At 59.1% G+C, this 14,918-nt stretch overlaps 1 protein-coding gene across 1 annotated transcript in view; it reads left to right on the top strand.

Moving 5' to 3' along the window:
- NFIC (nuclear factor I C) overlaps positions 1-14,918 on the top strand; it is a 140,216-nt gene that overhangs the window by 71,213 nt on the left and 54,085 nt on the right. Inside the window, exon 3 of the mRNA XM_067557435.1 lies at positions 10,479-10,550. Within this exon, the coding sequence (XP_067413536.1) occupies positions 10,479-10,550 (72 nt within the window). The remainder of the gene's footprint in view (positions 1-10,478; positions 10,551-14,918) is intronic.

The raw sequence follows: 14,918 nt of genomic DNA, 5'->3' as shown, positions 1-14,918 counted from the left end.
ATCACTGCAGTGCTCTGGCTCCTGTGCTCCTTGGAGACGGAGGAAGCTACCATTAGGTAGCAGCAGCCGTACAGATGGTAATGCTGCAGCAAAAACAAACGAGCAGGAGCCGGGCTGGCGGCCCCCCTGACAGCAGCCTGAGGCGCAGATTTCCAGAGGGCTCAGGCCTCCCCCAGGGCAGCTCCCTCACGTGCTGGGGCACGTCGGAGTTACTCCGCGGACACCAGCGGGACAGACGCAGAGTAAGGGGGCTGGGGTCCCTCGAGGGCTCCGAGCAGGCGTTGTCAGACCGACCAATGCTCAGCAACACAAGCAAAGAGCAGAGCCCAGACCAAGCCCCAGAGCAGATGCGCCCCGACTTGGAGTGGGGGAGGGAGTCTGCAAAGACAAACCAAAATCTTGGCCCCCAACCCGTGGATCCATCGCTAATGATGCTTCCAGCAAGGTTCCAGTTACCCATCAGCCACCGGCCTCTGCAGGTGCCATCTTGGTCACTCCCAGTCACCCGGCAGGTGCAGAGGGAGCAGTGATCATCACCCCACATTTGTATTCAAATAGGATCGTCTGTCCCACGCTTTTTGAGCCTGAAGAACCAACCTGGGTCCCATCTGGGCCAGAGGTTCTGGGCTGGTCCCTCTTCTCTGGGAACCGGGTTAACCTGGCCCTAAAACAAAGAGAAACGCAGAATGAGAGATTTAAAATCCATATGGCCCAGAACACGGGGCGGGGGGCTTGGAAAGCAGCATCCCTGCAACAAAACTGCAGACAGTTAAAGATGAAAGAGCCGTAATGAGTACATGGAACATCTGTCATGTCAGATCCATCAGCTCCATCAGTCGAATGCGGACTAGCCGGTGCATTCAAATGATGGGAAACCACCATCGAGATGTTTAGCACAGACACATCTAGGGCCACACTCTGATTTCAGTTACTCTGGTGCAAATCTGGAGCAAACCCATGAAATCAGTGGAGTCATTTTGGACTGGTGTGACTGGTGTAACTGAGGTGAGAATCTGTCCCCTCTTGCACAGTAGCTACAAAGAAAATGACCGTGCTGAAATTCATGTATGCGCTCAGTGCCACGTAGAACACCAAGGGACAGCTCTGTAGGAAAGCTGCCCTCGCTAAGGAAGAGATGGCAACATTCAACCCACGCTGCCACTTGCGCAAACCAGCCTGTGATCTCAGAAGGATCTGTGTGGTGTGTCTTTAAACCTGGCGCTGGAAGCCAGGCTGGGGTGGATTCTAGGCAGGGGAAGAGGAACAGAGCAGGGATAGTCCTTCATATCTTCTAATAAAGTTCCTTGTTCAGTGTCGGAAGAAAGTGATTCTTTCTGCGATGCTTTGCACAGGAACACAGGCGTTTCAGCCCCGACGCTGGTCTTGCCAGATGTCCTGACTCTGACCGTGGACAATATCAGATGGGATAATCTGCAGTGGTTCCCAACCTTTCTGAGTGAAAGCCCCACTAGTTAACACTAGATCAAACACGTCCCCTTTACCCCACCCTCACCCGCCATAAACACACATACTGATAATAATAACAACACTAAATTACATAATAGTAATACATCACCCTTCCCTGGCGCAGCCGCCACCGCACGCCCTGTGTGGTCCCATAGACTGAGGGTAATGGAAGCAGGCCCTGGCTCCAGGCCCCCACCAGTGTGGGGCTGCTGCTCTCCAGCCAGGCGCCTGGCCAGTGCGGGGTTAGGGGGGCTGCTCCTCCGCTCTGGCTGGCACGGCGCTTGGGGGGCTAAATGACCTCAATAGTAGTGAAGCCTCACAGACCCCCTGTAATCTTTGCCCCCCCCCCAGGGATCCCACCCCCCTAGGTTGGGAACCGTTGCATTAGAGCTTATCCTGATTGCTGGAGACTGGCTTAAGCCCTGAAGTGCGAGGTTCAATATCCCGTCCCAGCTGGGCGTCACCGTTCACTGTTACAGCTCTGGCTAGGGGCACTCACATGCCATCAGGACACAATTTGGCCTGATATCTGTTAATGAGAGAGCCGGGAACGGGTTTGCCATTCATGAAACAAGCCGTTGCAGTTCCCAGCAGCTGAGTATCTGCCCTTAGGCAGGTGCCTCAATGGCTGCTGAACTCTTTGGAAAAGCTGGGGGGTGGGTTCTGAGCCCTGGACCCGCTCTTCTGATCTCTGTGACTCTGGGTCACGTGTCATGCCTGCCACTGTCCCTCTGCGTCTGTGGCCGGCTCTTTTCTCCTTGCATTTTGCTATTGACAGCAAAGCCCACACGCTCTGACAAGTTGAGCCTTGCTCCGAACCGGCTCTTCTGAGCGCCGGAGCACTTCCTGTGCTCCTCAGGGCTGAGCTGCCGTCCGTGGGAGGCGTGGAAACACATCCCGGGCCGCCCGGCGCCGTGGAGAAAGTCTTCCTGCGATGCCATGTGAGTGTTGTCAGATGCAGGGATGTTTTCAGGAGAATCCTGACCCCGGAATGGCTCATCAGCTGGGAAATTTGAGGCAACTCAGATGTTGTGGGGCAAAAAGATGGGCACATTTTGGAGCAGCTTCTGAAGGGAGGCTTTTCTAAATGCTGTGGGGCCTGGTGGAGTAAATATGGGGCTAGGGGGGCGGGGCAGTTCTGTTCACGTGGCATTAGTTACAATGGGTGTGTCTATAGCACTGTGCAAATGCTGGGACAGATGCTCCAGCTCTTTCCCGCAGCACGAAGCTGGGTAAACTGGGAGCGTGGCTGGTTTGCATTGCTGGAGCCGGCTGACTGCCAGAGGGCTCGTGGAGGGGAAGGACGGTCCAGTAGTTAGCCTCAGACTGGGGGGGGGCCCGATGGAGCCACCTAAATCCCTTAGGCTGCTTTGAAAACCCCAGCCTGAGCTCTCCTCACCCGCCGTTTAGAAATGGGGCCGTGACTCACCTCAGCTCCCACCCCCAGGCGGAACGGCCCGGCTCAGGCTCCCAAGCCAACGCCTAACCCGCTAGCCACAGGGTTGCCCCCTGCGACCGCAGACGCTGGAGCCGCATGGGCTGACAGCGAGGGGGTGGGACGTGCGCCGTTCTCCCTCCCCTGAGCGCCAGCTCCCTGGTGGCGAGTCTCCGGGGCTGTGGCGCTAGGAAACGGCCGGTGGGGAGGCTGCAGTGGGGCTGTCAGAGGAGCTGCAGGTCAGCGGGAGTTGAACCGCACGTCCCCAGCCTGGATGAGCCCCTTGAGTCTGATCATCAGGGTCTAATGCAGAGGGGCACTGCTGGGCAGCCGTTGTCCTTCGCTCTCGGCCCGGATGCTCGGTCGTGGCTCCCGCTGACGTCAAGGGCAGCAACGGGGGCAGACAGCGCGAGGGCAGCCTGACGGCTTTGCTTTCCCCCAGCTCTTTCCGCCTGAGGATCTCAAAGCCCTTTTCACCAACTCCCCCCCGCCGCCCCTGCTGTCTCCCCAGCGTGACTTTCGGTGATGTAGGTATTATCCTCATTTTAGAGAGGGGGAAACTGAGGCACAGAGTAGGCCGTGACTCCTCATGGTTACACCATGGCAGAGCTGAGAACAGGACCCCAGCGCCCGGCCCTCAGGCCTGCCTGCCTTGTGCCACCCACACGAGCTCCCTTCGCAGACCTGGGGCTAGGATCCCTGATCTGCACTGCCGTTAGCGCTGCCCACTGGACAACGCCAGCCCCGGGGCGTCCGGCTGTGGCAGGCCTCCCTCGCTAACGACTTCCAGAGACGCTGCAAGAGTTTGGCTTGAAACAGGGGAGGAAGGAGGAGGCTGTGTTCTGCCCAGGGGAGCGTGTGTGCGCACGTGTGTACGTGTGTGTGTGTGTGAGGGTTAACACTGCGATCCTCTCCCTCGCTCTCTCTCTACTCCAGCCGATGCTAGCAGGGAGCCTTTTCTTTCCTTTCCTCTTTCTGTGCTGGCAGGACTTGCTGTCTGGCCCGTTGTCACCTCCCTCCCTGCCCGGGAGAGTGACGTGTTTCTACAGAAAAAGGAAAGGGAAAAGAGTGAAGAAAGTTCCCCCCCCCCCCACCACCTCCCAGCCGCTCTCCCCTCCCGTGGCCCTGGCACCGACCCTCCCTCCCTCTACGCGGCTGCCATGGCTCCTTTTCCTGGACTGCCGGAGGAATTCACGCTCCCTAAAATGGCTGCCAAGAGGAAACTTTGTGTGTGTGTGTGTGTGTGTGTGAAGGGCGCGTGAACGAGTGTGTGTGTGTGTGTTGGGTTTCTCTTCCCTCGTGCTTCTGAAATGGCTGCCAGCTAAAAGGGAGGCGGCGGGCTTGGAGGGGTCAGACGCCGTGTGGGGAGGAAGCAAAGCCAAGCATTAGACCCACGAGAACAGGAGTTTTCTTTCCCCAGATTCTTTCTCATTCATATTCCCCCCCCCCCCTCCCATTTACACGCTTTATTCCGGGACCCTTCTTCTGAACCTCGCTCGCTTTCTGTTTGTGTTGGCCGGGATTTGAGGAGTGACGATAAAATCAGGGAGTGAGGAAGAGCCCCCGCGTGGCAGGACACAGCTTAACTCTCTGCGGGCAGGAGCCACGAGCGGGCCCCTGGGGGAGCGATGCCCCTGGTGGGGGGCCTTTCCCACTGCTCCAGGCACTGTGGCTCTAATGGGAGCACAAAATGGCTGCCGGGCCAGCATGGGGGAGTAACGTGGAAAAGTGGGGAGGGGTGCGGAACAAAATGGCTGCCCTCGGCGGCAGGATGCACTGCGGTTAAAGCCTTCCCCGGGGGCCCGCTTTCTCTTTCTCTTTTTTCATCCCTGCCCACCGAAAATCTGTGCCACAGGTTGCAGCAACGGCCGTGCCCTTTGCCGGGCTTTTGGGCCAGAAAAGCAAATTCCAAGGCCGCTTTCCTTGCCTCCCCAGGCCAAAAAGAGCAGGCCCGGCTCCAGGAGCCGCGCTTCCGTAAAAGGTCTCGGGAAAGCGCCTGAAAGGGAAAGCGAGGGAGCGAGAAGCCGTCGGGCAGGTTGGCGAGGCCGGGCTGCTGTGTTTTGACTGCGTTGCTTGCGCGGCCTCAGCCTTTTCCCGGCATCAGCCAAAGCTGTGAGAGAAAAACGCCGAAGGCCAAACAGGTGGGAGGAGGAGAAGGATGGAGAAAGCGAGAGAGAGGAAAGAAAAAGGGGTGGTGGGGGGGGGGGGGGAGGAGGAGAGTTTTGGAGCCGCTTTGAAGCCAGCCTGGCATCTCACCAGCTCCCAGAGCCAAGCGACAGGGGTTGCTGGAAAGCACGGTCCAGACTCCAGGGGAAGAGCTCAGCAGCTGGTGGAGGATGTTATGTAGTCCAAAATCCCTGTGGATGGCACCGTGGGCAGGGCCCCCACATGGCGGGGGGAAGGGTACACGTTACTGGCGCCAGGAGGCCCTGGGGGGCACGGCCCAGGCTGCAACCCCCATGGGTGTGTGTGTGGGAGGGGGCCCTTGTTACAAGTTTATACTGGGCCTGAAAAAATGATGCTTGGGCCCTGGCCGTGGGGCAGAGCAAGCCTGGATCAGAGGCTCGGCCGGGCCGCACCCTCTGCCCCCCAGTTCTTTGTTGTTGTTGTTATATTAGTGGCTCCAGCAGCCTTAACTCTTCACTTAAGCAAGGACTGTGCGCTGGCCGCATCACCTGGGCTCTTTGCTGAACATGCGTTTCATCAGGCATCTCCAAAGCACGGCAAAGGCATCCATTGCCAGGCTCCCAACCCGGGAACCAGGGGCGCATTATCACCCCATTGCACTGCGGGAAACTGAGGCACTGACACAGGACGTGGCTCATGCAGAACTGCAGCGGGAAACAGCAACAGACCCAGATGTGGAACCCTGGAGCCCTGACCTGCACATGCCTGGCACTAGGCCAAACAGCCCCAGGGCTGGCAATGGAAACCAGGGGGCAGAGCCCCCTGGAGCTGGGCCAGGTTAAACCAGTTGCCCTCTGGAGTCTCGGCTCCCGGTCTCCTGCTCTAACTACTAGACCATGCCCTGGCGGTGGGAACAACAGCAGAACCCAGGAGTCCTGGCTCCCTGTCTTCTGCTCCAACACTAGACTGCCCCCTCTCCCGTGAATGGAGTGCAGGCGATGCATCCTGAGATCCCACCCAGCCCCAGATGCATGCAATACGCGGTGGTTCTTCTGCAGCTTTGGCAAAGGCTCCTTTCCCTGCCTGCCGGATATCCAGACCCAGCAGGCAGCAATTCCCAGGCTGCAGCCCTATGCTGGGGTCTCCTGGACGGGAGCGGTGGGTGTAGATTTAATGCCGAGCTGAGGACGTGTGTACATATAACCAGCCCGTGACTGGGATTAATGCAGCCCGCTCTCGGGCCCCACCACGCGTGGGTGGAGAAACGGCCGCCAGGGGCTTCCCTGGGACGGGGCTGCCTCTGCGCAGCTGCAAAGAGGGGAAGCGGGGAGCTGCAGAAGTGAGCATGGCGGATGCCAGAACTCCCCTGGGTTCCGGCGTGGGAGCCAGTGACTGTCTGCACAGAGCCGGGCCAGGCGGTGCCAGACCCCAGCGCAGAGCACTTGGAGCTGGTTTGCTGACGGAGCACGGAGCAGGGGCCTGAGCCAAACTCCAGTGTCCCGGCTGCCTCTTTGTCCTGTCACTGAAGTGAAACCTTGGGTCCAAATCCCCAGATCCCAACTTTGCATGTTGGCCCCGCTCCCCGGGGAGTAAAGGCAGCCCCTGGCAGGGCTGAGTCCCCACCAGCAGCAAAGACTCTGCCCTGGGGATGCACGGTGCTGGCCAGGCCTGTAGTTATTGCAAGGGCCACAGCGGGACGGGGGGCGGCTGGCTCTTCTTGCTCTCTGCAGCTCATGCGGGAGAGTCAGCGAGTCTGCCCCTTCTCCCAGGTCACGTTATAACCTAGCCACCTTCCTCGCTGCCCCGGCGCGGCCAAACCTCCTAAGCCAAGCGGCTCTACACACGCCGGCGGACTGCAGAATTCAGATCAGGGCCCTACTGCTCCCACGGCACCAGGACGTTAAAACCCGAAGGGCTTTGAAGCCAGTATCCTGCCAGACTTGGCAGGCAAAGCAGGGCTGAGCCTCCATCCCCAGCTTAGAGAGAGACTGGCGTGAAGACAGAGACTGCGATGGAGGTGTTACACCCTGGCTGCCCACCAGCAGGTGCCCCTGCTTGGGTACATTTACCTGCCGTAGGTATTTATCCATCCCGTTATCATATTTGAGCCCCCCCATGGGGCAGGACAGGGCTGTTATCCCCGTGTACAGGTGGGGAACTGAGGGACAAAGTGATTGGCCACAGGGTGCACAGGAGATCAGCGGCAGAGCAGGGACTTGAACCATGGGTGGTGAGACAACGTGTGTGTGGGGGGTGCTGAGAGCCAGTGAGCCAAACGGTAAACCCTGTGTGTGATGCAAACCGCTTCAAGCCAAGGAGTGCAGCGGCGCCCCCAGTTCTAGCAGCTAAGCCTCGAACCCTAGTCTCACAGACCCCAGTTACGTCTCTAACCCCTGGACCCTTCTGGAGCGCTGATGAAAGCGCCCATCAGTACCATCAGAGAGGCCTTCCCCTCGGGTCCATGGTGCATGCTGGGCGGTGGAGTCCCCACAGGCCCTTTTGCATGAAGGTCCAGAGCTCAGCCTGGCTGCACTGCTCCTGCAGCCCTTGGGATAGCGTTGGCTCTGCACCCCTGAATCCAACCCCCGGCCCTGCCAGCACGGCACGTACCGTTCCCCTGCACCTAGCAATGCCGGATCCAGCCCTTCTGCTTTGTTTGTGGCCATCCCTGCAGCATGCCAGGGGGACGACCGAGCCTGCCTGTCCGATTGGCGGGGGCAGGAGGGAAACAGCCTCTGAATCGAATCCACGATGCTCAAGAAACCAAGAGTGCTGAGCTCAGCGTCTGCAAGCCTGCTGGAGGAGTCTGATTATTTTTAGATAAGATGGAGCAGGGACAGGGAGTGCTGGATGCAGGCTGCCCAGCCCGCTTGTGTGTCTGATGAGGCGGGGAGGGGAGGGGAGATTGCAGCAAGCACTTCCTGATGTAATCCCGGCTGTGATCCTTTCATTATAACTAAGTTTTTTAACTGCCTTTCCTTTGGGAGGGGCTGGCTGGGGCGTGAGTGGTGCTGATCCACCGTGTCCCCCTGGAATTCAGTGGAGTTACTCTGGATTTACACCAGTGTCACTGAAGCCAGGATCTGGCCCCTGCTCCATCCAGATGTCACCGCACAGGGCCAAATCCTGCTGTCCTGCGTAGGTAAAGGTCTGGGGGTCACATGCCCCTAGGGAAAGGTCTGGGGTCACAGGGCCGTAGGGAGAGGTCTGGGGTCACAGGGCCCTGGAGAAAGGTCTGGGGTCACAGGCCCCTAGGAAGGCCTGGGCCCCAGAGGAGGAGTTCAGTTCATCATCACGCTCCTAGTGTTTAACAAAGCCCGTCTTGGAGGCGGGTGGTGGCGTCTGGCGCACGCAGGGTGCTCAGCGCATTACAGCCCTGAACAACGCCCTGGCTACTGCCCTTCTCGCCCGGCGGAGAGCTGCGCAGGGCCACATGCCCAGGCAGCATTCCTCAGCCAGGCAGCAGGGCAGAGAGCCGGGAAAGCAGGAGGGGAGAGGAGCACCGAGGGCAGGCCTGGGGTGTCTCCATTTCCCTTCCCCGCTGCTCCCGCTTCTGCCCACCAGCATATCTGGGCTTCACGCCCTGCTCAGGCCTGGCCAGCCCCATCTCAGGTCCCTCAGCCAGGACTCAGATGCTCTGGGAGCAAACCCCCTGGCGCCAGGCTCGCCCCACGTGGCGGGTGGCCCTCCATGCCCAGCGTCACAGCCCCTGTGCCACCGTAGCAAGCGGTTCCCATTGCCTTGAACAAGGTCTGGGAGCTCCGGGACGGCTCCCCTAAAACCCCTGAGGCTGGTGGCCACCGCTGGCCCTCCCATGGCAGTGGCTAGCTTGCTGGTGAGGGCAGGTTGGGGGGTGCTCTGAGCCCCTCAGGGCACCCACTGCCCCAGCATGTGAAGCTGTGGGACCGCGCCGGGGCAGGCTGGCAAAGCCCGCGTGGCAAGCAGCTGGGCCGTGCTTTGTGCCAGCGCTCGGGGGCGCCCAGTGCCGGGGCTGCAGCCGCAGCAGAGGAACCTGGGGCTGTTCCGTGGCGCCATCGGTTCTGAGGTCGGGAGCTTCCTCCATTACTGGCGGCGGGCGGGCAGCGGCAGGCAGGCAGCGGGGAGGGCAGGAGGCTCCGGGGGTGCAGCAGCTCATTAACCGTCGGAGAGGGGCAGCAAAGTGAGTTCTGCTTAGCGAGCGCAGACCACGCAGGAGCCATTACGGCAGCAAATGACATTACATAAAGCAGCCATTAGTGTTTGTCTGTTGCCAGGGGAACCGGGGCCTTGCCTCTCCCTGGTCACTAGTCACTGCTTAACGATCTGAGGGGAGGGGGGCTGTCTGTCCGTCTGTCTGTCCGTCTGTCTTTCCATCCCGTCCCACAATTTCATTTGGAGGCAGCATTCTTCTCCACTTCCTGACCTCACTTCTTGCACGGCGTTCCTGTGCAATGTTAAATGGCTGCCATGTTCCGCCCCAGAGGGGGCTGCATTTCAGCACTGTTTGAGCGAGCCAGGGGCAGGTTGTTGTCCAGTATTCAATGCTTGCTGTGTTCCGGCCCAATGGGGGCTGCATTTTGTGGCTCTGCCGGCGTGTGAACCCTTTGCATGGCTGCTGAGTTCCACCCCAGAGGTGGCTGCAGTGACTCTATCTATTTTATTAGCAGGAGAAGGTTTTCCTTTCACTATCAAAGGGATGCTAGACTAGGGGAAACAGAGCTGTGAGGAAATGCTAGCGTCAGTTTCCAGTTTCCAGGAGGATGAGAGGGGGTCACTAAGGCAGGGTCCAGCCACTGACAAAGGTGGAGAGCGTGAGTGAGTCTGGAGCCCAGCCGCTCCGAGCCCCTACCCCTAACTTGGGTAAGCCATCTCCCACGCCCTGCCTCCCTTTCCACACCGGTGAATCAGAGGTGCTGGTAGCTATGTCACCATCAGCCTGGGAGCATTTAAGAAGCGGGGCTGGGTGGCAGGGCGGGTAAACACCAGTTTCCAGCACTCTTTGATATGCCCTTTGGGACGCACCGTGCACTGGAAGCGCCAAGTGCTGATGCAATTAACTGGGGGGCTCTTGAGCCCCCTAGGGCAGGCTCGACCGAATGCCAACTCTCCCCAAGCTAGTACAGCCCCCAGCTCCTCCTGTGGCTGCTTTGCCCAGGCCAGGATTCGGGGTGACCCTGTGCGCTAGCATCAGGCTGGGAGACAGGCAGAAACGCAGAGTCTGTGCATCCAGCAGCCTCGGCACAGCATCCCCTTTCCGCATGGGGCAGCCCCGCCTCGGCTCTTCTGCCCTGCGTGGGACGCGAGCATCCTGTGGCCAAGGCAGACGGGCTGGGGGCGGTGGGCTGATCGCTGCCAGCAGGGGGTGCTGCGTAGGTACCAGGTGCGGGGTCAGGAAGACGGGGCTGGAGGGGAGAAGGGGCCGGCGAGATGGTGCTGTGCTGAGAGTCTCACGCCTGGCTTTTCCTTTCAGATTCAGAGCAAAGCAGCAGTCCGAGGACAGGGATCGGCTCGGATCAGGAGGACAGCAAACCGATCACATTGGGTAAGTCAGGGCTGAGCTGGGAGGGGGGGCGGGTCTGTAGAGTTCGTGTGATCTGAAAATTCATCCCCCTTTTCCATCCAATACCCCTCTCCCATGCCAGCTTGCATGAGGGGAGGATCTCGCACGCAGGCGCCATTTAAAACTCCCTCTCAGGAACCCCTACAGTTCAGAGAAGGAATCCAGGCAGGTGCTGGGCTGGGAGCAGAAAGGTTAATCCCCCCCAGGTCATCCTCTGCAAACCCAGGAGCCAAGCCTCTAGCTGGCCACAAGAGCCGTGAATTTGGGGCTCTCACAGCCTGGCGCCTCCTGGTGGAAAATCTCTGCACAGCGAGGCCTGAGAACGGGGATGGGGAGGTTCTTAAAGCCCCAGCTCCTGGGGTCAGGGGATTATGGGAGAATCCCAGCTTGTGTTTAAGCAATAACAACGGGAAGTCTCTCACCCTCGTGACTGCAGGGAAAAGCTGGAGGACGAGAAGCGTCTGCAGCTTGACGGCAAAGGACAAAGGAAACCCCCCTCCTCCCCGTTATTTATTACATCCCAGGATCCTTGGGGGCCTGCCCCATTTGGAACGCTTTGGGGGAGGCAGAAGGGGCCCAGGGCTGGGATAGCAGAGGGGCCGTGGGGTGGGACTGAGGGGCAGCAGCAGAGCTGTTGCGGGGAGCCCTGGACTGGAGTAGCAGGGGGCGATGGGAATTTAGGGGCATTGCAGAGCTGGCAGGGTGGGGGAGGGATGGGGACCCAGGACCAGAACTGTGGAAGGGCTGCAAAGCAGGGATGTGGGGCAGTGGCAGAGCTGGGCCTGGGCAGGTCGAACAGCACCCCGCATGCTGTGCCTGACTCTCTTGTCAAGTCACCAGCAGGCAGAGTGGGCGTGTGGGGTCCTGTGGGGCACAGAGAGCGGTCGCCACAGTGCTTCTCACAAGGGGAATGGCTGAACAACCTCACTCCGGCCGCAGGGGGCGCCGGAGAGCACTGGGCTGATACAGCGCCACAGGCGGGTTCTCACTCCGGCCGCAGGGGGCGCCGGAGAGCACTGGGCCGATACAGCGCCACAGGCGGGTTCTCACTCCGGCTGCAGGGGGCGCCGGAGAGCCCGAGTCCAATATGGACCTGTGGGAGCTGTAAGGTTTTAGCCGAGTTTTGCATGGAAGCGGCCAGTGGCACAGAGACACCTGCTCCTTCAGGGGGTCCGTGCTGCGCCTGCTGTCCCAGAGATCAGATAGCCCACGGCAGGGCTAAGCCCAGCTGCTCCCGAGGGGCCATGTTTCTGGTTCCCCCTGCGAGCTGCTGGTGCCCTTCAAGAGCACCCAGTTCCCTCTCGCCAACAGTAAATGAGGAAGTTGCTGAGGGTGCCCAGACTGGAGCCAGGCCCAGCTCCCGGGCACAGAGTCAGAACAAACGGCCCTTGGCATAGAGCGGGCTCCGAGCTCACTCAGCACGATGATTTGCAAACGCAGGCGGTTACTGCGGGGAGGTGGGGCTGGGCCCGGAGGATCAGCTGCGCTGGGCGATGCTGGAGAGAGGTTCAGGTTAGCCCAAATAGAGGAGAGCAGAACCTCGTCCTCCTCGGTCAGGAGTGTTTAACCCTTCGCTCCAGGGAAGCCCCTCTCCGGGGGGGTTGGGGTCTTCAGATGAGGTAGCGCTGAGGGGTTCGTCCGTTAGTAGCACACGGGGCGGGGTGGCTACAGCAAGACCCCTGGTTTCACAGTTTACACGTATTTGGCCCCTGCAGTTTCACTGGTATTTGTTATTTGTGGGACAGTAGCACCCTGGGGGCCCAAGGATGATCAGGGCCCCACTGGGCTGGGCTGCCCAGACCCCTAGAGAGGCAGCCTCGCACTCCAAGGGGGCAAGGCGGTCTCAGATGCTCGGCAGTAGGTCAGCGGTAGATCCAGGAAGAGAACCCAGGTGTCTTGAGCCCTGGACCCCGTCCCCGAGGCTGCACGGTTTTGGAGGCAGCAGCTCCCCACCTTACCTACAAAAGCACATTTTGGTCGGTTGCATCCAGCTGACAGAGCAGCAAGATGAAGGGAAGGGCGAGAGAGGGCTCCCGGCCAGCCTGGGCTGGCCAAATTCCTGGCTGCCGCTGGCCCAGGGCATCCCCAGAGCCTCGGCTCGGAAGGGCTGAGGTGAAAGGTCAGGTGCCGAGGTGGAACGGAAACGAGGAAGCGATTGGATTTTGCTAGATGGGAAAATGCCACGGAGGAAACTGCTGAGCCAGGGGTTTCTCATCCACCCCTGGCTTCTGCCAGCAGCTCTCAGCCTCTGGTGACGCTGAGACCCAAACTGACCCCGTCTGCTGCTGCCGCCCAGCCCCGTGCGCTCGCCCCTTCCTTGCAGAGGAAGTGCTGACTCTGCAAACCCAGGCTGCAGCGTGGGATGACATACGCACGCCAGATAGGCCTCGTGGCTCTCGCGGCTCTAGGCAGATGCTGTATAGTCTCCCTCTAAGGGGACCAGGCTGGGCAACAAGCTGGGAAGATGCAGCCCTGGCTGGCCAGGAGTTGTCTGTGGGACGTGGAATGAGTTTGGCAGGGCCTCAGCCCAGTTCCCCAACACAACAGCCGTTCTCGAGCTCCTTGCCGGCCGCCTCCGCAGAGTTCCAGGTGCAGGGTGACTGGAGACGGGCGACAGGATCGGGCGCCCAGAACGGGGGCTGAATCCCATGCTGGCGAGTTTGCAGTTTGCCCCATTCCCTGATTTTGCTGTGAGCGCAAGGCTTTCCCGTCCCACCCACGGCTGCTTTCCACTGAGTCACTCCCGGGGCTGGCTTCGGTTTTCTGAGTCATCCGCCACGTGCCGGAGGCCCCTCCACTCAGCTTTGCCAGCGTGCCAGCCCTGGGGCATGCAGGCAGGAGCTTAGCTGCAAATTGGGGGATGGAAATCTCCAGGACCGTTGAGCCACCGGTTATTATTGAACAGTGGCACCTGGTGGCCAGCCCTGCTGGGCTCCGTGCCAGCCTGAGACGGTTGTGCCGGGTGCTGCACAAACACAATTGACTCAGTCCATGCCATGAAGAGTTTACAGTCTAGACGGACAAAAGGAGTTTTAATCTCCGTTTTAGAGACAGGAAGCTGAGGCCCAGAGAGCCGAAGGTCACACAGGGGAACTGCGGCAAGGCTGGGGTCAGACCTGTGTTCTTCTGAGACCCCGTCCGGCAGCCTTACCACACGACCGTCCTTCCTTTTTGCTGGTTTGCTGTTAAAAAAAGTGACTGCTGCCGGAAGTCAGGCAGCCTGCCCTGATGCATGTACGACTCCCATATTCAGAACGGCAGGCGCTGGCTGTGATACAACACTTGTCAGTCCCCAAATACAAACACAGCCCGGCGTCGCTAGCCCCATTTCAAAGATGGGGAAACTGAGGCTTCAGTCTTGTCTCCCTAACCTGATTGCTTTCTTTGAAGAGATTCCAAGTTTGTTTGGCAAAGGTAATAGTGTTGAAATAAGGCATTTTGGCCTGGTACTGCATGATAGTTTGATTAAAAAACTAGAACAATGCAAGAGCAACATGGCACACGTACCATGGGCCACACTGGGGAAATGCTAGGTCTCAAAATGTAACTGTAAATGGGGAATTTTCATCAACGTGACCTCAGGGATCAGTTCTTGGCCCTAGGGCATTTAATATTTTTATCAACAACCCTGAAAAGAACATAAAATCATTGCAACAGACACAAAGATTGGTAAATAATGAGGCTGACAGATCACTGATACCGGCCGGGTGAATCTGCCTGGTGAGCGGGGCACAACCAGCCCAGCTGCATTTCAAACACATCTAGGAACACAGAACGCAGGCCACCCTTCTGGGACGGGGGCCTCCTGGGGAGCAGTGACTCTGAACAGGACTTTGGGGTCACGGTGGAGAATCAGGTGAACTCGCGATGGGTTACTGCCGTCCTTGGCTGTATAAACAGGGGAATCTCGAGTAGCTGGGAGGTTCTATCACCCCTGGATTTGGCCCTGGTGCGACCGCTGCTGGAAGTGTGTGTTCAGTTCTGGTGCCCGCAGTTTGAGAAGGATGTGGATAATTGGCGAGGGGCCAGAGAAGAGCTACAGGAATGGCTGATGGATTGGAAACCCTGCTTGTAGTGATGGACTCAAGGAACTCCCTCTGTTTAGCAAGGAGAAGGCTGAGAGATGACTTGAGAAGTACCTGCCTGGGGTGCAGATATTTAATGATAGAGGCTCCTCAGTCCAGCAGAGCAAGAGCTAAGCAAATCCAATGGCTGGAAGTTGAAGCTAGACAAACTCAGATGAAAAATAAGGCGCAATGTTTTAAGTGAGGGTGATTCACGGTTGGAACAATTTGCCAAGGGTTGCAGGGGGATCTCCATCACTTTAAATCAGGACTGGATGTTGTCCTA

This window comes from Emydura macquarii, unplaced genomic scaffold (genome assembly GCF_026122565.2).
Source record: "Emydura macquarii macquarii isolate MOO-44397 ecotype Brisbane River unplaced genomic scaffold, CSIRO-AGI_Emac_v2 contig_306, whole genome shotgun sequence".
NCBI lineage: Eukaryota > Metazoa > Chordata > Testudines > Chelidae > Emydura > Emydura macquarii.
The sequence above is the reverse complement of the archived record's forward strand: the minus strand, read 5'-3'. Positions and strand labels throughout refer to the sequence as shown.